The 27,444-nt window shown below is 34.8% G+C and overlaps 4 protein-coding genes and 2 pseudogenes across 6 annotated transcripts; 3 read left to right on the forward strand and 3 right to left on the reverse strand.

Annotated features, from left to right (window-relative positions):
• The first annotated feature begins 1,570 nt into the window (after positions 1-1,570).
• Positions 1,571-3,311, forward strand: LOC112095895 (shikimate O-hydroxycinnamoyltransferase-like). The gene is made up of 2 exons (XM_024178577.1): positions 1,571-2,122; positions 2,207-3,311. The coding sequence occupies exons 1-2, from the start codon at positions 1,709-1,711 to the stop codon at positions 3,122-3,124; spliced, it is 1,332 nt and encodes a 443-aa protein (XP_024034345.1). The 5' UTR covers positions 1,571-1,708; the 3' UTR covers positions 3,125-3,311.
• A 5,498-nt stretch (positions 3,312-8,809) lies between these two features.
• LOC18053812 lies at positions 8,810-10,720 on the forward strand (annotated as a pseudogene).
• Positions 10,721-13,216: 2,496 nt separating this feature from the next.
• LOC112095784 lies at positions 13,217-14,451 on the forward strand (annotated as a pseudogene).
• A 770-nt stretch (positions 14,452-15,221) lies between these two features.
• Positions 15,222-17,791, reverse strand: LOC112095904 (shikimate O-hydroxycinnamoyltransferase-like). Of its 2 annotated transcripts, none has more exons than XM_024178605.1 (3): positions 17,707-17,791; positions 16,539-16,969; positions 15,222-16,294 (listed from the first exon to the last, which is right to left on the reverse strand). In XM_024178605.1, the coding sequence occupies exons 2-3, from the start codon at positions 16,857-16,859 to the stop codon at positions 15,368-15,370; spliced, it is 1,248 nt and encodes a 415-aa protein (XP_024034373.1). In that variant the 5' UTR covers positions 16,860-16,969; positions 17,707-17,791; the 3' UTR covers positions 15,222-15,367. The 2 variants fall into 2 exon arrangements, with proteins under 2 accessions (XP_024034373.1, XP_024034374.1); XM_024178606.1 differs by having other exon boundaries at positions 16,539-16,959; positions 17,707-17,789.
• A 581-nt stretch (positions 17,792-18,372) lies between these two features.
• Positions 18,373-20,203, reverse strand: LOC18053813 (F-box protein SKIP1). Its single transcript, XM_006453525.2, has 2 exons — positions 19,535-20,203; positions 18,373-19,209 (listed from the first exon to the last, which is right to left on the reverse strand). The coding sequence occupies exons 1-2, from the start codon at positions 19,897-19,899 to the stop codon at positions 18,636-18,638; spliced, it is 939 nt and encodes a 312-aa protein (XP_006453588.1). The 5' UTR covers positions 19,900-20,203; the 3' UTR covers positions 18,373-18,635.
• A 2,231-nt stretch (positions 20,204-22,434) lies between these two features.
• On the reverse strand, positions 22,435-24,075 carry LOC18053814 (UPF0057 membrane protein At4g30660). Of its 2 annotated transcripts, none has more exons than XM_006453527.2 (2): positions 23,906-24,075; positions 22,435-22,749 (listed from the first exon to the last, which is right to left on the reverse strand). In XM_006453527.2, the coding sequence occupies exons 1-2, from the start codon at positions 23,993-23,995 to the stop codon at positions 22,609-22,611; spliced, it is 231 nt and encodes a 76-aa protein (XP_006453590.1). In that variant the 5' UTR covers positions 23,996-24,075; the 3' UTR covers positions 22,435-22,608. The 2 variants fall into 2 exon arrangements, with proteins under 2 accessions (XP_006453590.1, XP_006453589.1); XM_006453526.2 differs by lacking the exon at positions 23,906-24,075 and adding an exon at positions 23,190-23,815.
• Between the last annotated feature and the right edge of the window lie 3,369 nt (positions 24,076-27,444).

A 27,444-nucleotide genomic window follows, 5' to 3' on the forward strand; every position in this document is an offset into this window, starting at 1 on the left:
TTCAAATTTCCAAAATGATAGAAGGTTGCATCTCTTGAATCACGACCAATTTTTGAAAGGATATATCCCTTTTTTCAGCTCGTTGGACAAGTTGAAGAACCCACGTAGCACATCATGTTTGGTGGCCATAATATCAATCGCATCAAATATTTCTTTCTCATTTAAGCCAACAATCTTACGCATTTTATCATAGAACTTAACTTGTAAATCATATATCTGCTTATCAACAGTAGAAAGTACACTAATCAACCCATCTAATTTGGGTACCATGGCTGAATGGACTCTGCCGTTGCTCTGATTTTTGAGCACATATTGTGAAATGTTTTGTCCTTGGTTCTCCTTTCCTTTTTTGGGTGGTTGGAATTACTTGGAGCACTTTCATTTTCATTAGCAGGTGCTTCTGAATTTGAGAATATAGATATGCGAATATAGATAATATTAACATTCAAAACCATCAAATGAGAAAACAAAGAGTTACGAAGCTAAATCTACCGAGCCCATAACAGATCATACAAGCAAATAAGTAATTTTCATTTCTTTATAATGGAACCTCTACTAACTGAGGTGGGAAAATTTATTAACTAAAAGAAAGTGAAAATAGTACAAGAGAGAAGAAAGAGTAAATGCCAGCCATAGCCAAACCATGAAAAGACATATAGGCAAGAGCTAAAGAGTTACAAAGCTAAAGCTATTGAAGCTGGACATAAACCAAGCCCATAACAAGTCATATATAAGCAAATAAGTAAATAAACTAAGAAATTATTACATTTAAAATTTAATATAAATATAAAATTATGATAATTATTATTTAAATAAACTAAGAACTTATTACATGAAGTTTCCATTTACCAAGTATATCCAGGTTTTTGTTTAATCATCTCTAATTAGAAAACAAAAATATTCCACGGTTCTTTATTTTCTTTTAAAAAAAAATCCTCGTATTCTTGGTATTCCTTCAAATTGAAGCTAAAATGACAGATGAAAATCAGAGAATAGAAGGCCAAAGACGAACAAAAGGTTGGTCATAATGTGTTAAAACGACAAATATATTTTTGAGAACAAATCTATTCAAATTCCTATCTACTCCTACTCCAATTGAGATGTGTAAGCAAGTAACGATGTGACCTCGATTATTTCAATGACTCTTTAACAACCCTATAAATATATATTTTTATCTGTCCTCCTAATTTGTACATGGGATCAGAACCCTCAATCAGTAGTAGTTGGCTCAAGATTTCAGAAGAATCCTCTCACTTCCATATTTACTTCCTTGTTTAAGAAAGAAAATAAGAGTCTCTGTTCACAAGTGTTATTTCATCTCCTTAATTTCTTATTTCTTGTATTTACTTCATTTTTCTCTATTCATTAGGTCTGGATCCGCGAAATCCGCACCCGGCCCTTATGCGAATGATATGTGCATTGTTAAATTTTAAAAAAGTCGGATGCAGATCAGCATCTGATATTTGCCACGTAATCGGATCCATTTTTTAATTATTAAAAAAAGGAAAAGACAAAAATAGAGTTTTTTATTTTGAAACTGAGACAAAAACAGAGTCAGAGGCGTGTACGTTTCATAACCTTTCTTTTTGTATTAAAGAAAATCCTAATCGCAACCCGCAGCACAACACATGAAAGCCGCCAGAGCAGAGAAGATTAACTGCCGTCTGCCGCTGCCGTTCTAATCAGCCAAGTCGCCACGGCTAGCACAATGGAAATTCATGTACAGAAGTCAACAATATTACGGCCTGCCCAAGAAACGCCCAAGCAACGCCTACGAAATTCTGACTTGGACTTGGTTGCGCCGTCCAATTACGTCCCCCAGGTATTCTTTTATCGACGGCCAAATTATTCTTCCCCTAATTTCTTTGATGCTGGTTTGCTGAAGGAGGCTCTGAAAAAGATTCTTGTGCCGTTTCACCCCGTGGCTGGAAGGTTGCCCAGTGACGAAAGTGGTAGAACCGAAATACTATGTAACGGAGAGGGGGTTTTGTTTGTGGAGGCGGAAACAAGTTGCGTTATTGATGATTTTGGTGACTTCGCGGAAGGCCCCAAGCTTTTGCCGTTGCTTCCATCTTTTGATGACACGAAAGATAATTCTTCTTATCCACTCATGATGACACAGGTACCACGAATATTTAATCCCCTGCTCAATTGATTCATGAGACTTGGTTTTATTAAGTAGTCCTGTGCTGTGTGTGTTGAGTAGGTAACTCGTTTCAAATGCGGAGGCGTTTGTCTTGCGACTAGATTTCATCATATTTTAGCAGATGGAGCTTCAACGTACCATTTCGTCAACTCATGGGCTGAGATGACACGTGGTGTTCCTATTAGCATTCCACCTTTCTTTGATCGAACCGTACTAGATTTTGGGATTCCAAATTCCCCTAGATTCCATCACATTGAATACGACCCACCTCCTTTAATGAATACTCCTATTCAAAATTCCGAATCCATTTGTACTGCAATCCTTAATCTATCACTTGAGCAAATCAACATCCTCAGGGAAAAATCTAAAGAAAATCGTGGATCCACATTCCAGTACACTAGACTTGAGGTCCTGGCAGCGCATATTTGGCGTTGCGTATGTAAAGCACGTGAATTGTCTGATGATCAAGCCAGCAAGTTACACTTCCCTGCAAATGGACGTTCTAAATTGAATCCTCCACTCCCATCCGGGTATTTCGGAAATGTAGTTTTCACCACTGCATTGATCGCCTTATCAGGTAATATCCTATCGGAACCACTGAATTATACAGTAGAGAGAATCCATAAAGCATTAGAGCGGATGAATGACGAGTATTTGAAATCAGCTCTTGCTTATCTAAGGCAACAACCTGATCGGACAGTTTTAAGAAGAGGAGCTCACACATATAAGTGCCCTAATTTTAATATAGTATATTTAGCAAACATGCCTATTTATGATGCAAATTTCGGGTGGGGGCCGCCAATGTTTTCAAGGTTGGTTAATACATATTTCGAAGGGGTAGCGCATATTTATCCAAGTCCAAGCAATGATGGGAGCTTGACAGTGTTTATAAACTTGGAAACCCATCACATGCAGCCCTTCAAGAAGTTGTTTTATGAGATCTTTCAGCACCCTAAGAATGCAAGATCTAGATATTGATATTTCAGTGATCAATCAATATGATAAACCAAGTTTGAGAGAAAATGATCAAGGGATCCCTGGTTAGAGTGATTGAACTAGCTGTTGATGGCTGTAGATATTGTGTGACTTCGGCTCATTATGGTTTTGACCTTCCACTTATGTCATCCTTGATAAAAAAAATTTCTTTTTTAATTTCATATTTTGTTAGCTCTTTAATTAGTAATAAATTATTAGTGATGTACACAGAATGAGATTGTTTTCTTCTTTAATATAATAGCTCACTACGCGATACCATTACCAAAAGTTCCTATAACAACTCGATCTTCCAGCTACCAAACCCTCATGAACTTTAGAGTATGTTGGGAATAGTCAACTAGCCAAACAAAAACGCTAAAGTCCCTTGCATTATAATTCAGATGTTATTAAGAGTTTTTTTTTTTTAATTTTCATGACATCTTTGATATATTTTAGAATTTCTCCCATATGAAATTTTAATTTTTTTTAAAAACAATTATTAGATTCGTTGAATAGGCATTGTGTTTAACACTTATTTAAAAAAAAAATCCTAACATTATCCTCGGTAATGAAAATGTGACACATTTACAAACCCAACAACTTTGGAAAATCAAAATGAAGTAACGAGTAGATAGATAAACAATATCAAAGCCGAAGGACCAAAGAAGGAACCTAGCCACTTTACAAAATGAAAAAATGAAACTACGTGGAGTCGTATCATTAAGCCAAATATGCGACATCATGTAATGATATTTTAGCCCCTTACATAGTTACACAATGGGGCGAGGTACACCATAAACTTTCTCTATTAGAAACACCATAAACTTACAAACAGAAAAAAAAAGAAAAAAAGTTGATGGTGGAAGAGAGTTCACAATAAAAGAGAAATAGAGAGGTAAGCAAATGAGAGAGAGAAAGAGATATGAACTTATGAAGAGAAAGAGAATATAGGTGCAAAGATTTTAGGGATTTATTGAATAAGAAATTCGGATCATTTTTAGAATTAAAATAGGGGCATAAGAACATTTTAATTTTTAAATAATTTTAATGGGCAGAAAGAAGAAAATGAATTTCAAGAGATATTTGGAGGGCGTCAATAGTCCAATTAACGTTATTAAATAAATTGGCCCACTTTCATTATTTCATCACCAGTATTTAAAAACAAATTTTACAGCAAAAATTATTGTTCTTAATTAGAAATGATCAATGGGCCAAGCGACATATGGCACGACACAGCACGGGCACAGTACGTGTCAGTACAGTATGGCACGACATAAACTCATTTTGATAGGGCATGTAACACAACATGTCACACATGCATGCTAGGCTGAGTTACAAACTCTAAACACTATGCACGTGGGACTATTTTTAGAATTAAAATAGGGGTATAAGAACATTTTAATTTTTAAATAATTTTAATGGGGCAGAAAGAAGAAAAGGAATTTAAAGAGTTATTTGGAGGATGTCAATAGTCCAACTCATGTGATTAAATAAACTGGCCCACTTTCATTATTTTGTCACCAATATTTGAAAAAAAAAATTTACAGCAAAATTTATTGTTCTTAATTAGAGATGGCAAATGGGCCAGGCAACATGCGGTATGGCACGGACATGGTGCATGTCAATACAACACGGCAAGACATAAGCATATTTTGGTAAGGTATGCAGCACAACATGACACATATGCATGCTGGGCCGAGTTAAAAATTTTAGGCACGTGAGCCTTAAAAGTACGGGATGATTAAAGACAACAATTGATAATATATATGACAATCTCCTGATAAATTTGGTGTGAGTTAAGAAAGAAATTGATCATCACTAGTTACATGAGGAAAAACCAAAGAAAAAATAAAAAAGACAATACTTCTTTGAGCAAAAGTCATAAACAACTTTATCATTGAGGATGCAAGACCCTTATTTTTAACTTAATGAATTAATTGACTAATTTTAATCAGTTAAGTATTAGGTTTATTTATTTTTTCAACTTAATGAAAATTTTCAGTCATTAAGTTATTAAGCTAATTTTTTTTAGCTTTTTACTTAATCTAAAAAGTCTGAATAACATCGTTAAAAGATATTCTCTAAAATATCCTTATCTAATTAATTAATTTTTAATCCTTACGTGAATTAAATTTAAAATTAGCAATATTAGCCATCTCTATATAACTTGTGATAATATATAGTGGTAGATTATAATTATTTTTATCTTTTTATTTTCTTCACATTAGCATTATTTATCTTCATAATTTTCTATGAATATTTTTCATTTAAAAACATCATAAACTATAATAAAATTGCTTAACATATATAACATAGAATATTAAAGAGTTGTATTCAATTGAATATGATTTATGTTATTATATTTTTTGAAATGTTTATTATTTGTATGGGCACAAATGTAAAAAATATTAGTTTTTAGATTTTTTAAGATTAAAAAAATTAATATTTATTTTCTGCGATTCAGACAAAAAAACAAACATATCATTTAGCTTCAGACATTCAGTTCTACTCAGAATTTAAACTAATTTAGATTTATTCAGATTTCAGACAAAAAAAAAGCTACCTACGTCTGTAGCAAAAACATAAGATTCCGTAGTTCATCCTATTACAAATATTTAAGCCCAAAATACTTTACATAGCACTACAAGTCTAAATTTCCAAAAAAAAAAAAAACACACACACACACACACACATTTCCAATGTTCCAAATGGTGTGCTTACTTGACAAAACACAATTTCAATTTCCAAAATGATAGAAGATTACATCTCATGAATCACGACCAATTTTTGAAAGGATATATTTCTCTTTCCAGCTCATTGGGCAAGTTGAAGAACCCACATAGCACATCATGTTTGGTGGCCATAATATCAATCGCATCAAATATTTCTTTCTCACTTAAGCCAACAATCTTACGCATTTTATCATACAACTTAACTTGTAAATCAGATAACTACTTATCAGTAGTAGAAAGTACACTGATCAACCCATCTAATTTGGGTACCATGGCTTAAATGGACTCTGTCATTGCTCCTATTTTTGAGCACATATTGTGAAATGTTTTGTCCTTGGTTCTCCTTTCCTTTTTTGGGTAGCTGGAATTACTGTGAATATAGATAATATTAACATTCAAAACCATTAGATGAGAAAACAAAGAGTTACGAAGCTAAATCTACCGAGCCCATAACATATCACACAAGTAAACAAGTAATTTTCATTTCTTTATAATGGAACCTCTACTAAGTGAGGTGGGAAAATTTATTAACTAAAAGAAAGTGAAAATAGTGCAAGAGAGAAGAAAGAGCAAATGCTAGCCATAGCTAAACCATGAGAAGACATATAGGCAAGAACTAGAGTTACAAAGCTAAAGCTATTGAGGCTGGACATAAACCGAGCCCATCACAGGTCATGTATAAGCAAATAAGTAAGTAAACTAAGAAATTATTACATTTAAAATGTAATATAAATATAAAATTATGATAATTATTAGTTTTTTTTTATTATATGAGACTATTGCTCAAACTACAACTGATATTATAGAAGACTATAACTGATATTTACTAATCAGACTATTACTGGGATCGACTTACATCAATGCCTACGGAGCTCTGCTCAAATTTTAACCATCACTAATATTCGAGGGATGTCTATCGACTTACATCAATGTCTACGGAGCTTTACCTAGATTTTAACCCTCACTAATATTCGAAGAATGTCTACTCCACTTACTCTTGGATAAGAGAGAAGATTACCTTGACTTAATTATACAATTTAATTAATAAAGGAAATACCCCCACATTGCGCAGGGCAAGTGGCACGATAATTATTAGTTAAATAAACTAAAAACTTATTACATGGAGTTCCCACTTACCAAATATATCCAGGTTTCTGTTCAATCATCTCTAATTAGAAAATGAAAATATTCCACAGTTTTTTATTTTCTTTTGAAAAAGAAAATCCTCGTTTTCTTGGTATTCCTTCAAATTAAAGTTAAAATGATAGATGAGAGGCAGATAATGGAAGGCAAAAGATGAAGAAAAAGGTTGGTCATAATGTGTTAAAACGACAAATATGCTTTTGAGAACAAATCTACTCAAATCCCTAACTACTCTTACTCCAACTGATGTGTGCAAGCAAATAACAATGTGACCTCGATCATCTCAATGACTCTGTAACAACCCTATAAATATATATTTTTATCTATCCGGCTACTTTGTACATGGGATCAGAACCCTCAATCAGTGGTAGTTGGCTCAAGATTTTAAAAGAAGCGGCGAGTTCGGAATCCTCTCACTTCCATATTTACTTGCTTGTTTAAGAAAGAAAATAAGAATCCCTGTTCACAAGTGTTATTTCATTTTCTTAATTTTTTATTTTTGGTACTTATTTCATTTTTCTCTATTCATTAGGTTTGGATCCGCGAAATCTGCACCTGATCCTTTTTTGAAGGGTGGGGTTATATGCACTCTAAAATTTACTTTGGATACTCACATTTTAATAATTATTTATATTACTAAATTAACCTTATTGTAATTTACTATTAAGGACAATTTTAATAAAATATAGTATAACAAATTTTTATCAAACATCATATTTTATTTACAATAAACCACATCAACAATTAAGAATTGAATCAATATTCACGTGGAAACATTGTCTATACTTTTGAACTAAGCTTTTTTCATTTTTTTCCGTTGATATAATTACTAGGAAAACATCAAGTACCATGTTCATGATCATCTTTATAACTGAAACGAAAGGAATTAAAAACAAAGGTGGAGGAGGAGCAACAAATTGCACCACTCCAACATAAGAAAACACAAGTAAATCAAAGGATTTTGTTTTAAATTTGCTCTCCGATTTGCATGCTTTTATGGGTTTGAAAAACAATTAAATTGCGTCAATAAGAGAAGAACAAATACAGGAGCGGATGCAGTATGTGACCAGTGGGGGTTGTAGCCCTGGCTGGCCAAAAGAAAAAACTCTAAGAATAAAAGAAAATTTTTTAAAATTTCTAATTAGTCCCAAATAAATCTATTAAAATTGACCTTATACATTTATAAATTCACAAAATTTAAACTTTAACTTTTAGAATTATAAAAGCCTACATTATAATTAAAAATAATGATAGGTCATCACCACAAATGTTTTTCTATTCTTGAAAATGCGTTGAGAACAATTATAAATATATTAATAAATATTTTTATATATTCAAAGTTTTAGTTTTAAAATTTTACTATTATATAATATAGGCTTTGATAAAATATTTTTTTAGATCTGAACAAATACATATCAAACCATATTATGAACAGAAAATAAAAGTGAATAAAAATGTATTAAAAAGTTAGATATTTTATTTGTGATGATGAATATTTTATTTGGTATAAAGAAGAAACAAGGTAATTAAAGAAATAAGGACAATATAAAAATTTGAAAGAGTGTTCCAAATAAAAACTAATATTTTTAAAATTATTAGTTAAGCGCGCGGACTAAACGAAATTTCAAAGTAGATTTTTGCTTTCAAATAGCCCTACTGTTTTTCGAATGATACGTGCATTATTAAATTTTAAAAAAAGTCGGATGCAGATCAGCATCTGGTATTTGCCACGTATTTGGATCCATTTGTTAATTATTAAAAAAAGGAAAAGACAATAATAGAGTTTTTTTATAAAAAAAAAACTGAGACAAAAACAGAGTTAGAGGCGTGTACGTTTCATAACCTTTTGTTTTTTAAGAAAATCCTAAACGCAGCCTGCCGACACAAGACATGAAAGCTGCCAGAGCAGAGAAGTTTAACAGCCGTCTGCCGCTGCCGTTCTAATCAGCCAAGTCGCCACGGCTACTGCTAGCACAATGGAAATTAATGTACAGAAGTCAACAATATTACGGCCTGCCCAAGAAACCCCGAAGCAACGCCTACCAAATTCTGACTTGGACTTGGTTGCGCCGTCCAATTACAACCCCCTGGTATTCTTTTATCGACGGCCAAATTATTCTTCCCCTAATTTCTTTGATGCTGGTTTGCTGAAGGAGGCTCTGAAAAAGATTCTTGTGCCGTTTCACCCCGTGGCTGGAAGGTTGCCCAGTGATGAAAGTGGTAGAACCAACATACTATGTAACGGAGAGGGGGTTTTGTTTGTGGAGGCGGAAACAAGTTGTATTATTGATGATTTTGGTGACTTCGCGGAAGGCTCCAAGCTTTTGCCGTTGCTTCCAACTTTTGATGACACGAAAGATAATTCTTCTTATCCACTCATGATGACACAGGTACCACGAATATTTAATCCCCTGCTCAGTTGATTCATGAGACTTGGTTTTATTAAGTAGTCCTGTGCTGTGTGTGTTGAGTAGGTAACTCGTTTCAAATGCGGAGGCGTTTGTCTTGCGACTAGATTTCATCATATTTTAGCAGATGGAGCTTCAACGTACCATTTCGTCAACTCATGGGCTGAGATGACACGTGGTGTTCCTATTAGCATTCCACCTTTCTTTGATCGAACCGTACTAGATTTTGGGGTTCCAAATTCTCCTAGATTCCATCACACTGAATACGACCCACCTCCTTTAATGAATACTCCTACTCAAAATTCCGAATCCATTTGTACTGCGATCCTGAATCTATCACTTGAGCAAATCAACATTCTCAAGGAAAAATCTAAAGAAAATCGTGGATCTACATTTGAGTACACTAGACTTGAGGTCCTGGCAGCACATATTTGGCGTTGCGTATGCAAAGCACGTGAGTAGTCTGATGATCAAGCCAGCAAGCTACACTTTCCTACAAATGGACGTTCTAAATTGAATCCTCCACTCCCATCTGGGTATTTCGGAAATGTAGTCTTCATCACTGCATTGATCGCCTTATCAGGTAATATCCTATCGGAACCACTGAATTACACAGTAGAGAGAATCCATAAAGCATTAAAGCAGATGAATGACAAGTATTTGAAATCAGCTCTTGCTTATCTAAAGCAACAACCTGATCCGATAGTTTTAAGAAGAGGGGCTCACACATATAAGTGCCCTAATTTTAATATAGTATATTTAGCAAACATGCCTATTTATGATGCAAATTTCGGGTGGGGGCCGCCAATGTTTTCAAGGTTGGTTAATACATATGTCGAAGGGATAGCGCATATTTATCCAAGTCCAAGCAATGATGGGAGCTTGACAGTGTTTATAAACTTGGAAACCCATCACATGCAGCCCTTCAAGAAGTTGTTTTATGAGATCTTTCAGCACCCTAAGAATGCAAGATCTAGATATTGATATTTCAGTGATCAATCAATGTGAGAAACCAAGTCTGAGAGAAAATGATCAAGGGATCCCTGGTTAGGGTGATTGAACTAGCTGTTGATGGCTGCAGATATTGTGTGACTTCGGCTCATTATGGTTTTGACCTTCCACTTCTGTCATCCTTGATAAAAGTTTTTTTCTTTTTTAATTTCATATTTTGTTAGCTCTTCAATTAGTAATAAATTATTAGTGATGTACACAGAATGAGATTGTTTTCTTCTTTAATATAATAGCTCACTACGCGATACCCTCAAGAACTTTAGAGTATGTTGGGAATAGTCAACTAGCCAAACAAAAAAGCTAAAGTCCCTTGCAGTGTAATGCAGATGTTATTAAGAGATTTTTTTTTTTTTTTAATTTTCATGACATCTTTGATATATTTTAGGATTTCTCCGATATGAAATTTTAATTTTTTTTAAGCAATTGTTAGATATGTTGAATAGGCATTGTGTTTAACACTTATTTAAAGAAATCCAAATATTATTCTCGGTAATGAAAATGTGACACATTTGCAAACCCAACAACTTTGGAAAATTAAAATGAAGTCACGAGTAGATGGATAAACAATATCAAAGCCGAAGGACCAAAGAAGGAACTTAGCCACTTTACAAAATTAAAAAAATGAAACTACGTGGAGTCGTATCATCAAGCCAAATATGCAACATCGGGCAATGATATTTTAACCCCTTACATAGTTACACAATGGGGTGAGGGTACCCCTCTATTTCTCCTATAAAACCGGACCGGTCTTGTTTTTTATTCATAATTTTTTCCTTCATATTAAAAGTAAAAATTTAACTAATTATATTCACATCTTGTTATTTTATTCTGTTATTTTCTCTATAACAAACACCATAAACTTACAAACAGAACAAAAAAAAAGCTGATTGTAAAAGAGTAATAATTTACTATAAACTAAAATTTATGCCAATTTGTGTTTGCAGCAAAGATAATTTTGTTAAATTTTCATAGATTATTAACTTTATGATCATGTTAGGAGACAACCAAACTCATGTTTATTTTATTTAACTAAATTAAAAATATATATGCTTGAGTTAACTCCATCTTCTTTATTTGTTTTGAAGAGGACAATCATATTTTTATGTTGCAAGAATAACAATACACACACATGAATGGTTTAACAGTGAACTTGGAGAAAGAACCGTACTAATTGAGGGGCTTACTGATGAGGTTATTTTAGAAATTAAAGATTATTAATAGAAAAGAGGTTTGATAATGATAATGGAGAGGTGCCAATTGCATTACTCTGGAAAAAAAATCAATATAACTTCTAATTCATATAAACATTCATTAGTATAATCGAAAAAAAAAAAGCAAGCTTCTTGATAACATATTAATAATTCAATAAAATTTCACATTCCCTATTAAAATATATAGTCAAATAAAGAATGAAAATTATAAAAATTTCTTAAATTTGGACAATAATTCTTTCAAAGAAAAAAAATATATTTTTTCCTCTCTAAGTCTCTCTTACAGAAATAAGTGGTTAAGATTAAATTTTAAATTTTAATGTTACCAATCAAGCTAGTTTTTTTTTACTTTATTTATAATTAAACTATTTTTTTCATTAGATTTGAAAGATTAATTGGAAAAGCACTAGGAAAGGATCCTAATCTTTCAGTCAAAGAACAAAAATTATCTACTCTCATTTAATTCTTGGAGATTTAAAGGACCCGTCTCTCAGTTAAAGATTAAATGTTTAATATTAGTTAGATTCTCACTTAAAATAAGTTGGACATTTTAGTACATATATTCTCCTAAAGAATGCATCCGAAGTCTTCTGTGGCTTAGCCACAAACAATAAAATAATTATCTTTATTAATTATAAAGGTCAGTAGGCAGTGGGACACTAACAGCGAACCATTTTGTTCTTTTTTTTTTTTTTTTTTTTTTTATCTTGCACAGGCTTCTTCTTCTACTTCTTCTTAGTTTACAAGATTATTGTTCTTTCTTTTCTTTGTACAAATATTTACATCACATATTAATTTTTTTTGGAGGCTAAAACAAGTTGTGCCCTGCTTTTACATTCGCACTTAATAAGCCAACAGCAGATTCATGATTGTCGAAATAAATTATTTTCTCATTTTGTCTTTTATTTACCTTCTAAGAATATTACATGCAACTAATGCATATTATCAGTTATGTATATTTTAATTTATTATTTTTCTTGTTTTATTTTTATTTTGATCAACCATCTATGTATCAGTAAATCTTAAAAAGACAAGTCAATTGCAAGATGAGCAGAGAATATGGTATGAAGACAGAAGAGACAACACCAACCAACGACATTTAATTAGCCGTTTCATGCAGCTTAATAAGCTAAGTGCACCTAAGCTATGCGTTGGATTCGAAGGACAAAAAAGCAATCTCTGTAAACCCTTCCTTCTAGCTATATGCATTTACATTTTAGATAGGCCTGCATTTCAACCCGTAACCTGTCCCAATTTCTACACAGATTAGAGAAAATTAGCTTTTGCATGCTCCCATTCTGTTAAGAATATAATAAGTTCCTTGTTTTCTACTTTAAATGCTTTTAGTATATTTGTTTTATTTTTAAGTAACAAGCACTATTTGTTTTGTCCATCAAATATAGGTTTGGTGGTCGCAGTGGCACTTGAAAAAATGAAGAGCTTCAAATACAGACTTCAACAATTATACGTCCTGCCCGAGAAATTCAAAAGCATTGCTTAAGAATTTCGGACTTGGACCAAACAGTGCCGGCAATTCACACTGCTTCTGTGTACTTTTACCGACGGCGAACAGCCGGTTGTTCCAATTCCTTTGAAGCTGACTTAATGAATGAGTCTTTGAGCAATGTGCTTGTGTCGTTTTACCCAATGGCTGGAAGATTGGGATGGGATGAGAATGGAAGAATTGAGATAGTGTAACGCAGAGGGCGTTGTGTTTTTGGAGGCTGAAACAAGTTGTGCTATTGATGATCTTGGTGACTTCGAATCAAGCGTAAAGCTTATGAATCTTGCGCCTCCTGTTGACTCGAATGAAGATATATCTTCCTATCCACTCATACTGGTACAGGTACACAATTAAACATGAATTCATTTTTGGGACTTCCATTTTCCGCATTTTCGTGCTCTCAAGTATATATAAATCATAATTTTTCACATTTTTTATGTACACATTGACTAGGTTACGCATTTTTTATGTGCACCATACGTGGGCAGATGGAACTTCAACACGTCATTTCTTGATCTCGTGGGGTGAGATGGCACGCGGTCCCCCAGTTAGCATTCCACAGTTCATTGATCGGGCCATATTACACGTTGGGCTCCCAAATTCTCCTTCATTTTATCACATGGAATATAGTTCATCTCCTTCCATGATTACTCCTAATCAAAACCTTGGACCTATTTCTACTGCTATCCTGAAATTATCACCTGATCAAATCAACATCCCTAGATAAAAATCTAAGAAAGAGCATGAACCCACCACCAACAAGTACAGCAGGTTTCTGGTCGTAGCAGCACATGTATGGCGTTGCGTATGCAAAGCACGAGGATTGCCCGTTGATCAAGCTACCAAGTTACATATTCCCACAAACGGGCGGTCTAAATTATTGAATCCTACGATCCCGCTTGGGTATATTGGCAATGTCAGCTTCAGCAGTGCACCGATGGCCTTATCAGGCGACATTCAATCGGAACCGTTGAATCATGCAATAGAAAGAATTCATAAAGCAGTTAAGCAGATGGATGACAAGTATTTGAACTCTTCTCTTGCTTACCTAAAGCAACAGCCAGATTTAAAAGCTCTAAGGAGAGAGGCCCACACCTACGGTTGTCCAAACCTCCTTATAAGCAAATTGATAGACATGCCCGTGAATGGTGCCAGTTTTGGATGGGGTGGGGCAGTGTTTTCGAGGACAATCAATGACATTTGGGATGGGGAGGTATACATTTTACCCGGTCCAGCTGCCGATGGGAGCTTGTTGGTGATCATAGCTCTTCAAGAAGTTATTTTGCGACATTTTTCGTCAATGCTCGAACGTAAGATGTAGGTATTGATACTTAAGATCGGATTGCATGGGAATCTAAATCATCAGTCTGCACTCTGAATTGTAAACCTGTGGTTTTATTTTGTTTAATGAACTCCTAAAGTTGCTAATAAGGATTATTACCATGTACTCAACGTTTGGAGCATCAGCCTAGCTGAAGTACCGAAAACAACAGAAAGATCGGGCACGTCCCATGTGTCTCCTTTGCTTCGCGATAAGCAGCATCCAACTTTTTGTTGCCATTCGAGGTGCTTGCCCAGAGACCACAGTTGTATGCTTTTATGAACATTATCTTCACTATAAGATTTGATGATGAAGAACCGTGCAACTTTATACTTGGTGACAAAATCCAATTGGTTGTAAGACTCTTTGTTTGTATTTTGTAAGGATTATGCAACTCAGTAAATTATTAATTATGAATGGTTCACATTACATATTCATTTATTATTTTTATTTTTCTCAACCACCAATCAGATCCTAAAAAGACAAACCCAAAACAAGATGAATATAAGGGAAAAAAGAAGTGCAGTTACTAAATCTTTCAGAAACACAGGAATGCACGATATATGTATTAATACTTTGGCAATTCATTTGTAATAATATGAATTATTGATGTACTACAAAATATTGAGTATGCCTGTAATACCGTCATACTTTCAAGCGTAATAGCTATTTAATTACGTACTTGGTAAGACTTATTACGGCAGTTTCTGATTCATTAATGTCGACAAACGCAGCACTCGTGGGATGCAACGCATGACTTTCAAGCTTTATAAGTAGCTAATATTTATTAACTATGCTGGAACACTGGATTGCTACAGTTCTCATCACAACATCCGTGGCTGATTTCACGCACATATATATACGTTTAATAATACTTCTACACACATATTAAAAAAATCATGACTCGCAACTTCCTCTACATTTTTCCTCTTAATGCTAATTGAAATTCGTAGAACTTCTTGAAGAGCTCCATTTGATGTGTCTCCAAGCATATAACCAATGACAAACTCCCGTCACCGGTTGAATTTGGTAATATGAAAGATATACCTCCGATAATGACATTAGCTAGTCCCATAGATACTGGACGTCCCCAGCCAAAATCAGCATCGTATGGAGGCAAATTTACCCAGCTGACTAACTTTAGATTAGGACTCCTGCAATTGTGAGGTCCATGCCTCAGTGTCATTACATCGTGATGTTGTCTGAGACAAGCAAGAGCTGAAGTCAAGTACTTATTATCCATTTGTTTTACAGCCTTTCGAATTCTTTCGACAGTGAAAATCAGCTGTTCTGATTGAATATCACCTGATAATGCAATTGGAGTAGTGAAAAAGATTACATTACCAAAGTACGTAGATGGGATTGGAGGATTCAATCTGGATCGTCCACTCATGGAAATGTAAAACTTGCTTGCTTGAGTACTCGGCAACTTACGTGCTCTGCACATGCAACGCCATATATGAGCTGCTAGGACCTCGTAAGTGCTGTAATTGATATCGGTTCCAAGATGATCTTTCTTTGCACTTGCTTTAAGGGTGTTGATTTGATCAAGGGATAGTTTAAGTGTAGCAACAGAAGTGGGCACGGGACTGCATTGGAATTCTTTAATTTGGGTAGGGTTATTCATGGAAAGAGGAGGATCATATTCGGTGTGATGAAATGAAGGAGAGGGTGGGACCCTAGCATGAACTATTATTCGATCAATCAACGGTGTGCTGGTCATTGGAAAGCCACATGCCATGTCAGCCCATGTATTGATGAAATGAAGAGTTGAAGTTCCATCTGCCAATGTGTGGTGGAACCCAACTCCTAGACAGGCTCCTCCACACTTGAAATAAGTTACCTAACAATAACGTGAAAACTGCATTAGGTGTGTTATAAATTGTATTTGATTGTCTTTTGATATTCTTCGACACATCAATGATCTAAGAATTCTCAGTTCAAGCACCTACATGTTTAAATATGAAAATTTGAAGCTACATCATGCTATCCAGTTCAAATTTAATGTTGTATTATTCCAAAATAGTAACCTCAAATTCTAACTTTTAACACATACGAACAACTGCACTAACAGACTCATCTTATACCTGTAATACAAGGAGGGGATGAGAAGTGATATCTTTTGTATAATCGACAGCTGGAACGAGCTGCTGAAGTTGCGAGCTTGGCGTGAAGTCACCTAAATCATCAATAACAGAATCCGTTTCAGCCATCAAGAATAAAACTCCCTCTGCATTACAACTTATCTCAAGTCTTCCACTTTCATTCCATCCCAGCCTTCCAGCAATTGGATAAAACGGCACAAGAGCATTGCTCAAAGCCTCCTTAAGAATTCCAGCATCAAAAAAATTAGAACAATCACTTGGCTGCTGGTAAAAATACACAAGAGGGACATGATATGTTGCCATAAACAAGTCCAAGTCAGAAATCCAGAGACGATGCTTGGGTGTGTCTTTGGCAGGTCGTACAATTGTTGACTCCTATATGTGAATTTCCATTGTCTACCACCTGCAATAGGCTTACAAATCAAGTGAAAGATAAGAACAAGCAATACACCTGGTAGCCCAAAAGACTACAGTAAAATGAGCTTGCCACTGGCTAGATTATGCAAATCTTATATACGAGTGTGGGAGTTGAGCTCATTCTAGCAAGAGAAAGTGTTGAGTACTCCCAGTGTAAACTTCTTCGCCTGTTTGATCCTTAACATGTTTGTATTTCCTATCATTTATCTCCCTCAACCATTTGTGTGAGAGCAAGTGAATATACACGCGCCAATAACCCAAGGATGAACAAGTGTACACCAGCAGCACCCAAGATTTTACCCACTAGAAAAGTACACTTAGGGTCGGAGAATTTCATTACAAGGGAACAAAAGAAGATTTGGCAATAAACTCAACATATCTTGTGATCAAAGAAATATCCAATTGCTACGATTTTGGATCTTGCAATAAATAAAGTTCAATCTAGATGAACTACGGAGCAAATGTAGGTATCACACCGTGAGTCAAAAAGTTAAAAAATATATCAGGTCTCATGCTTTTCTATTTTCTGTATATTCAGTAATCGAGGAAAAGATGCACCGTGATTATTTTTGGCAACATCCTTAAGGATCGAATCAGCAGCAAAAATAATCACTCGCTCATACTCGACAGCTAGTGACTCAGCAACAGAAATCAAAAAACATGAAGCGGAGCAGCAGCAAGCAAAATAAAAAGTTTCAGCAGCAAAACTAAGTAAAAGCACAGCAGAACTTACTTTACAGATTTTTCAGAGGAATTTTGATCAAGAGAGACCAGAGATTAGGTCCAGATCTGAGAGCTTAGGAGAGGAGGGAGGAGGGGGGGGGGGGGGGGGGGGGGGGAGAAAAGAAAAGCAAGTGAATTCCACTTTCCGCCAGCCTTGTTCTGAATAAACAACTCTCTTCCGTGCTGGCAAAAAAAGAAAAAATCCCTCTTCCGTACTTAACTATTTTAATTATTTCAATCATTGAAAAGCGCAATAAATAATTGCACGTTTAAATAAACCATCGTTGTGCTACATATTTTGTAAGATTTGTGAAGATCAGTTTTGTTATTTTGTAGTTTATTTCAATGGGGTTAGGTTATCCAGGATTACCTTAATTTTTTTTTTTAAACATAAACTTGTGTTACTATTTTTCCAACGACGTGAACCTGCAATGTAGTTTGATTAGACGAGAAACCATCCATCCCATGCAATGCTGGCTTTCTAATTGATGCCGTGATAGATTGCCGGCCGTTGGATGATCAGAAAAGATTTCAAAATTCACAGAAATTTTTCTTGAGCCAAAACAATAAAACTCCATTATCCTATTCTCCAATACCCAAACGCACCACACCCACAAAAATAAAGGGTGCTTCTCAAATCTTAGATGAAGATGAAGAGAAATAACACGACCGGGGCAAAAATTTAAATGAAGAGATTTATTCATAAGACAGTCAATAAGTACATTTCTAGCAAACAGAAAACAGAGCTAGAAAACCACATAAAATACTGCTTAAAACAACATTACAGCATCTCATAGCAAGCGGCATTGGACATGATCTTGTTTCATGACAAAGAAGTAAAAGCTATTAATTCAATATGGGAAAGCCCTTGTCATGAACGCCGCAGACTTGGACATCGTGTGTAAGATGTACTTCCCCCAAGATACTCACATAGCCAATTCAAATTCGGAAAACATCAGTTTGGAATCGTTCATCATACAATCTCCAATGGCTGTACCTATCCATGTGAAAGACTGACCTGGGAATGTAGAAATTAGGCTTTACAATCTTCTTCAAATGTTTCAAATTGGATGTAGTATTGGCAATATCCCTACTGGTAACATTTGAACACCCAGATAAATCCAGGCATTCAAGTTCTGTACAACCTTCACAAATTGAAGCAAGGCCTTTAGCTGACAACTTAGAGAACCGATTTTCAAGGTGCTTGAGTTTAGGCATAAATTTGGCAATAGCATCAGCCTCCGAGTCCCCATCCTGTGGGCATGCGTTTAGATACTCATTAGGGACAATTCCCACGTGTTGGGAAGGATCCAACCAATTCATAAGATTCCGCTTTAGAACCTTAAGATTCGGGCAATTCCTCCCAATAATAGCTAGAGATTCATGAGATATCTCATAGCAATAGCTGATATCAAGTTCCCTAAGCTTGGTACACCGAAAAGCTAATCTACACATCGAATCATCAGTAACATTTGGGCAGCTCTTAATTGAAAGAACCTCAAGATTGGGGCACCTGAAAATTTAACATAAGACAATTTCCAATTTCACAACCCAAACCATGACTATCAAATTCCACAGAGAAAAGTTCAAAAGTAATAACACAATCCTAATATACAACACAAATGCTTATATATATGGTTAGCAGCTGATGATTTCATTCCCCAGCACAGAATTGAAAAACCCAACAATTCAATCTAACAATTACAATCGCAAAATTAACATAAGCTCCAGTTCAGTCAGTATATATTCATAAAATCAATCAAAATCAAATGAAAAATAACAATTTTTCAGGGGCCAATCGGAAAAAGTACGCTGAGCCAATCGGAAAAAGTACGGACCTCTCAGCGGCGAAGTTGAGAGAGCGATCGGAGCAGTGTCGGGTTTTGATTTCGGTGAGAGAACCACCACTCCATTCTATTACAGAACGAAGCATGGAATCAATTTTTCTCTCAAACTCGGGGATCCACCAGCGAGGCGACTCAGTGAGTGAATCGAAGTGGGTCTCGAGATCGAACACCGAGTTGAGAAACGGGTCCTTTCCGGCTAAAAACCAGGACTTGCATACGAACATGGGGCCCATCCATCGTTGCTCCAGAGTGAGTCGCGAGAGGATGTTGATCAGGCACTCGTGAGTCAACTCGGCCCAGGTTGAACTTGGTCCTGACTCGGTCGTCTCTTCTCCTCCTTTATCGTTCATTTTCATTTTTTCGTTTTTTTTTTTTCCTATTTTTCTGTTTCTCTTTTTTGTGATAATGAAATTGATAACCCTGTAGAAATGGCTTTTATATGGGAGCCGGTCGGCGAACAAACCACTCAGATTGATTATACAGTCACATTAATATTTTATTCATTTTTATTAATAGGAGATTACTCGGCATCTGTCTTATAAAATATTATTACAACTTACATGGCACGCATAAACTCAACACTTGGGAATGGTGACATGCTTATGTGTATAAATTGTGTGACCTTGACATGAATTACTGTGGTCAATTGAACATGTCCAACTTGGGAATCCACATAAACCAATTCTGAACTTATTTATAAGCCAAAATTGGATTGAATTTGAACAAATCAGTTTAAGACAATTCGGGAGCTTTTGCCCGCAAATAAGTTTTCCAGAACCGCTTTTACGATTGGTAAAAATGAAACTCTTGAGGAGTCGAGAAGCGCTTATGAACTTGTTTACTACGCAAATGGCTCTGTGTGAAAGCCAAGGCAAGGCATTACGATTATCTATGAAATTGATGGGGTCACGCGGAGCTGTTGATCATATCCATTGCCCATTGGAATTATATTGTACCTTGTTAAGGTTTCATGATTTCATCTGTACACTTCCCATAACACAATATAGCTCTGAAACACACATATCAAGTAAACGCTCATCATTTCCACATACAAGGCAATGTGGAAACATGATTCTAAAAACAGCATTGGCAACACAACATAATCTAATTCTAAACATCAATTATGGATAGTATTTGGCCTCAGCCGAAGCAATGATAACAATGAACAAATTGTTCCCACAACACCCAGGGTAGCCTGAGAAACTAAAATAGACAACGCATATTTAACAATTCTATAAGTTGCAATACTAAGAGAAGATTCAATTAATATACAACGTAAACTCCTCATGCAACATGTACTTAAGCATATCGGCGGAACGATTCGTGATATAGAGCACAACACAAATAATACCTACAGAAACCAAGCATCCACGTATCTAACCAGTTCAGCTACAAACCACATACATGCAGCAGGACAGAAAGAAGGAAAAACCATATAGTTACAATAGGAGCCCCTGAAAGTGGGGATTCTCTTTGATGCAGGTTGCCAGCCATTTTCAGTTTTTGTTTCTACCTTTTGCTTTCACTTTCACATATAATTGTGCGGTTGGTTATGGACACAGTCAAGTCTCGTCATCATCACATTCACATGTTGATTTGCAAAGAAATATTATTACCCAAGTTTGTCAATACCTCAATTTGGCACGTTTGTAACTATCCTTTTACCTGATTCTGGAAGCCCTAATCTTAAGTGCTAAACAAATATATTCTTTATTATTTTTTTTTTTTAACAAATGTTTTTCAACCAACAAGTCTATTCCTAGCATAGGCGGCATCCCAGCTATTCAAATAAATATGGACAAAAAGTAAGTTTTGTTTATGAAAATAACAAAGAGTAAGTTTAAGACTATTGTTAAGTTTAAGACCATTGTTATTCTCTTTTACCTTAAAAGTTACTAGATATTAATAATTATTGATACCACAGGCTAAAAGTTACACCATCCCAGTGCAAGGTGGGCTTAGCTCCCAACGCTAAGCTCTCAAAGCGATTAGGCATTTACAACTTAGATTTCACAACCCATCATATTAGTTCTCACACACTTTTGGATTCAAGGAATCTATTTTAAAAATCCAAAGCATATCTTATTATCAATAATATAAGATTCTCAGACTATCAATTGACGAATTGTAGTTAGCAATTAGAGATATAAGGCAACTCAATGAACATTGACAGTAAATAGCAAAGCTACAAGAAGCACTAGAGAATACTGAAATGTTATATCTCACGTCAAAAGGTGGACAGGTGGCAACCAAGGACTTCACTTTGCAGCAGTCAATAAGGCTAGAAATGAGGTTATCTACTCAACAAAGTCCCAATACATCTTAACAGCAGACAAAAACTAAACACCATGAAATTAGTCGTACCAGCTTCTAAAGATCCACCTTAGGAGTCCTAAGGAAGATACAAGTATGAGATTAGAAGTTGTGGCGGCATTGATGGATTGAATGCGAATTCTGGTTTTCCCTTCATAATACATAGCCACCATCCTGACATCAGATTTAGCTCTAGTGCAGTTGGTCAGAGAAGTGAGAAGATGGACAACAAAAGGCAGAGAAAGTGAAGGTGTATGGCACTTTTCTGCATTGGAGTGAAAAAGTGAGAGGGGATGCATTTTCCAAACCTCAACCTCATTTTCCGAAAAGATCATACAAGTCTAATATTATAATAAGAAATCACAATACAAACAACTATAATCATGAATCATGATCCTCGTGCAAGAGATTTACCAATATGCAATATCACTAAATAATTAAATTGTCTAGCCAAAATGAAACCTAGTTAGTAGCGACAACTGATTTATGTATTTACTGCATAACAAAAATCTCCGAGTTTTGAGATTCATAATTTTCATTCATACGATCAAACATTTGTCAACACCACAACGATATCCTCCAGACCACGCATTTTTTCTTCACAATAACCAGTTTCAGCATAAACTAAGCCAATACTTAGTTTTCATCAAACTCAGAAGTCAAACAACTTAGATAACAATTTTATAAAGGAAAGAGTTCAACATCATGACAGTATAGCGTTATTGAGAAAATCAAGAGAACATAAAGAGATATCATGGTCCTGGAGCATACAGGGGACGTCTGTATTCATCAAAGTACTCGTCACGATCCACAAATACAATGGCATATAGTGCATAGATTATTCCAGGCACGTATCCTAGAATAGTGAGTAGCAAACAGATGCAAAACTCCACCTGCAAAAACAGAACCAATTAGTCTAATTATAACAATCAAATAACTCATTATTTTTCAAACCATAAATTATCCATTTATGCAAGAAGCCTACAAGAGAAAAGACCAACAGTTTCATGGCAATCAGAACTAACGCTGCTGATCAAATTGTCACAGTTTGGTTGCCAAGAAAATTAAAGAAAAAAATTAGCTGAATTTGATCAGAAAGGTTTCTTCTTTTTCTCCGCAGCCAAATAGAGAATAACAAAAAAAAAAAAAAAAAGAATTTCTGAAAAAGAAAATGTGACAAGCGATTAGTTCAAATCTGTCAGGTCACTAAAAAAAATGTGAAAAGATCGAGCTTCGTTCCTTGAAGAAAAAAAAAACTTTTATTTTTTTTTTCTAAGTAACCAAACAGAAAGCAAGAGAAAACGAGAGCGACAGAGAGAGAGAGAGTTCATACAGTGCAGCAACCATGTTTAAGGCAAACCCCCAAAGGAGGAAGCAAAATCGCGATCAAAATCTCGCAGCAGATTTCACAGCAACTTGGCATTGTTGTTTGTGTTTTTTTTTCTATTTTCCTTTTCCCTCAAAGCTGCGGTTAAATTCCCACTCTCTCAGATTATAAAAGATGAGCCTTAATGAAGGAAGAGGACAGAGGTGGAGCCCTAATTTATAAAAAAACAGAAAAGATCTCATCTTTAACTAATACGTGTATGCAGTGCGTCGGTTGAAGAGTCAACACCAATGTAAACACGAGACTGATATTTTTGATTCGTTCCTGTAAAGCGAAAAGCAAGAATACTACGTCGTTTCAGAGTGGAAGTAAAAAAATTTAGAATTAGAGAGCCTGATCGGCAAACTCTAAAAAATCTACGCAGTGAAAGGCTATAGAGAAAGATGCCATATTTTCTCGGGAAACCAAACGGGAAAGCTAGTAATAAAACGGCACGGTTTTAGTGGCTATTTCATTTATTTATTTATTTATTGGTTTCATGGTAACCGAACAGAATACAACACAACAAAAGAGTTTGTAAAGGGATGAAAAATTGAGATTGTTTTCCTGGGAAACTAAGAGAGAGAATAACAAAAAGAAAAAAAATAGAAGATAAAATGTCAATAAAAAATCAAACAGAAAACAACAATATGTTTCAGAAAGTTAGAAGAGGAGAAACGTACACTGCAGCAGCCGTGCCTGAGGCAAACTCCCACAGGAGGGAGCAAAACCGCGAGCAGAATTTCGCAGAAGATTTCGCAGCGAGTAGGCATGTTCGTTACTTTCGGTTGAAGCTGAAGAAACACAGGTACAGATTTACTCGGTCGTTCCTCGAAATTGCCTTGATATTCTCAGGGTCAAAAGTCAAAACTTACAATATAAAGCAAGGCTGAAGACTACGTCGTTTAATTAAATGGATGGGCCAGGCCGGACGGGCTTAGTCGCTAGGCCCGTTGATAAGTTGTGGTTGTCTGATTGTCTGAAGGCGTTTCATTGAGACCAGGTTTACTAACCCATCAAATGAATGATGCGGTCAACTGAACAATTCACAAGCGTAACAGTTCTCCGTGTCAGGCACAGAGACATGGCCAGAAAAAAAAGATGATTTACGCTGGGAAAATCCATGCAACTGGCAAGTGCCGCCAGTCGGCCTACTGAAAAGCAACAAGTACTCTTCATTGCATTTGCATCACAAAATCTTGAACGCGAGAGAGCACGTGGGTGTCAGTTTTCTAAAATCTTATAAACACTAGAGCACGTATTAGTTATTATTATTCTGATCTAATTAATGATAGAACTATTTCCTAGAAATGCACACACATTTATATTTAGCCCACTGCTATGTTACGTTGAGTGTAACATACACACACTCACAGCAACAGTAAAATAATAAGATTTGTTACTATTGCTGTGAGTGTGTGTATGTTACACTCAACGTAACATAGGGTGACCTTTATATTTAAGCAATTGTTGTGCCTGTCTTAATGTAAGATTAATTATGGCCAATGGCCCGTGCCGGCAACTATCGGTTCACAAGAGCTCGTGGGCCGACACGGCACGGCCTATTAATTTAGTGGGCCGTGCCGTGCCTACTTTTTTTTTAGTTGAGCCCAGCACGGTCCACGACACAAGCGGGCTCGTGCTGTGTCCAAAAAAAGTCCACCAACTTTTTTTTTAGCGTACTTAAAAAAATCAACTTGCCTGACGTGCTTTTTTAAGTCCTCCAACATAATAATATAATATTTATAATTTTATTTATTAAAATCATGATATTTAGTTATTTACATATTTATTTAATAAATTATAAACATAAATAAATATCATAAATAAAATTATGATATTTATAATTTTATTTATTAAAATCATGATATTTACTTATTCATTTCATAAATTATAAACATAAAAAATTAGAATATTTATTTAAACTAAGATTTAATGATTTAAATTAATTTTTAAAAGTTTATGCTAAAAAATATATTAAAACATTTAATTTCAAGATATTTTACTTTAATTTCATAATATTTTATATTTACTTTTTGTTAAAAAAATTTACTTATATATATTTTGGCCCACGTGCTATTAATGGCTCACGGGTCACATGCTAGCCCACTAATGAACCGTGCTTGTTACGTGCTTTTTCGCGTGATGTGCTTTAGCCCATCTCTAATCGTGCCGTGCTTTATGGCTCGCGTGCCTAAAATTCTAGGCCCGGCACGGCCCACGTGTGTGCTGTGCCGTGCCTCGTGCCTCACCGAAACGTGCTAGTGTCGTGCCATGCCGTACGGAAATGTGTCATGCCTCGTGCCGCCCGGCCCATTGGCCATCTTTATGTAAGATACACCCTCATACATAAACAATACATGTGTCATGCAAGGCCCACATACTGTTTTATGTGTGAGGATGTATCTTACATTAAATGTAAGATAAGAGATCCTTATATTTATCGTTACCAATTTGTCAATAATTAAACAAGTTACAAATTGATTTCCTCTGTAAAGGATAGTTCGACAATTAAGAGTGATTGATTTGTTCCCATCACGTTCAGGGCTGCAATGCGTATGGGCCTCTTCAAAAGTATAATGAATTTTTAGTCATGGGTTGGACGGACATCCTCCGATTGGACTTGAGGGTTTGATTAGGGATGGCAAAATCTGGGTCTGGGTCCGGGTCCGGGTTTAGCCTTTCCGGATCTGGACCCGGATACCATTTTCTTTTTCCGGACCCAGATTTTAACCCCGATTTTTTCACCCGAGTCCAGGTCCTGGTTCAACCCGGAAAAATTCGGGTTTCCGAATTTCGGGTTTTGAACCCGGATCAATGAATCAATATCAATTTCTAAAATTCTAAAAATAAAAAATTAATACATTTACAAGCAATAACACATCTAGATTAATCAATAAAATTAATTAAAAAATAATATTAAAATTAGATATCCATGTCTGGGTTAACCTAAACCCGGACCCGGATATATCTGGGTTATTAAAATTTATTTCGGACCTGGATTTTTTTATATTCCGGTACGGGTTCAACCCGGCCCGGATTATCCGAGTTCGTCCGGGTCTGGGTTATTTTGCCATCTCTAGGTTTGATTACTTGAGGAAGTTTTTTATATGAGTTAGACTATTGGCACCCATTCATTGATCTTATAAAACCCCTATTATATTACAATTACATTTAAGAATAAATATAAATAGAATTAAATCATTTATATTTTTTTCTCTCTTCAATTTTACTTTGCTTGCACAATATAAATATCTTTTATTAGTAGTAAAATAATCTAAATTTAAGAAGTAATCCTCTAACCCAAAACAAAATTCTTGTAATAAACATAACAAATTAATTAAGATACAATACAATGGAAAAATAAGTTAAATAAAATTGTATTCCACTGCAAATAATTTTTTAAGGATTCTCAAACTAATTGCTAAACAAAAAATTTATAGGTGGAATAAAATTGTATTAGACCCATAAAATATTCATTATTTTATAAGTATAATGTTTGTCTTACTTTTTTTAGATTTTTTCTTTAAAAATTAAATAATAAATAAAGTTTGAAAAGAGGAATATAAATATTAAAATTGAAAGAGTGAGGAAAATATTAGAAACTGAAAAATCCATAAATGAAAAGAGAGTTCATTTAGCAAAAAAAAGGTACTTTTAGTATTAAATAAAATATAATTAAAAGAGTGGTTTCAATAGGATTTTGAAGGGGTGCTAATAGTCCGACTCTTTTTATATTTGTCATTTTTAGGGTCATAATTGTATTTTTTTTTATCGATTTTCGCTATTTGAGTTAATTTGCAAAAAATATGTTTAATTTTTTTTAAATCAATAAATTTTTCATTTATTTTTTACAATGATTTTGTTATCTTAAATTTTGTGTTTCTGAGTCATTTCAATTAGGATTACATCTTAAATATTATCTAATAATTCACGCATTGCATCGAGAGTTTTTGAGAGCACATGTTTCCTCAAATATATGTTAAAATTCTATTTTTCCCCTTAATTATTTACTTGTATAAGGGTAAATACCTCCCTTATTAATAAGTATTTTCCTTTAATACTCATAAAAATAAATTCTGGATAGTGTCATATAATATTTATGTCGGTAATCACCAATGGTAATAGAGTAATTCTAAAATGATGTAAAATGTTGACTTGTAATTAATTATACTAATGGTACCGTAATATCTCTATCCAATGGGATGAATTTTTTATCTTC

Source organism: Citrus clementina, unplaced genomic scaffold (genome assembly GCF_000493195.1).
Source record: "Citrus clementina cultivar Clemenules unplaced genomic scaffold, Citrus_clementina_v1.0 scaffold_1, whole genome shotgun sequence".
In the NCBI taxonomy this organism is placed as follows: domain Eukaryota; kingdom Viridiplantae; phylum Streptophyta; class Magnoliopsida; order Sapindales; family Rutaceae; genus Citrus; species Citrus x clementina.

Coding starts and splice junctions, on each gene's coding strand:
- LOC112095895 (XM_024178577.1), top strand. CDS start 1,709: ATGGAAATTCATGTACAGAAGTCAACAATATTACGGCCTGCCCAAGAA. Junction 2,123..2,206: donor ATCCACTCATGATGACACAG/GTACCACGAATA, acceptor TGTGTTGAGTAG/GTAACTCGTTTCAAATGCGG.
- LOC112095904 (XM_024178605.1), bottom strand. CDS start 16,859: ATGGCAACATATCATGTCCCTCTTGTGTATTTTTACCAGCAGCCAAGT. Junction 16,295..16,538: donor ATCCCCTCCTTGTATTACAG/GTATAAGATGAG, acceptor CGTTATTGTTAG/GTAACTTATTTCAAGTGTGG.
- LOC18053813 (XM_006453525.2), bottom strand. CDS start 19,899: ATGAAAATGAACGATAAAGGAGGAGAAGAGACGACCGAGTCAGGACCA. Junction 19,210..19,534: donor CTCAACTTCGCCGCTGAGAG/GTCCGTACTTTT, acceptor TTAAATTTTCAG/GTGCCCCAATCTTGAGGTTC.
- LOC18053814 (XM_006453527.2), bottom strand. CDS start 23,995: ATGCCTACTCGCTGCGAAATCTTCTGCGAAATTCTGCTCGCGGTTTTG. Junction 22,750..23,905: donor TCAGGCACGGCTGCTGCAGT/GTACGTTTCTCC, acceptor CTGTTTTTGCAG/GTGGAGTTTTGCATCTGTTT.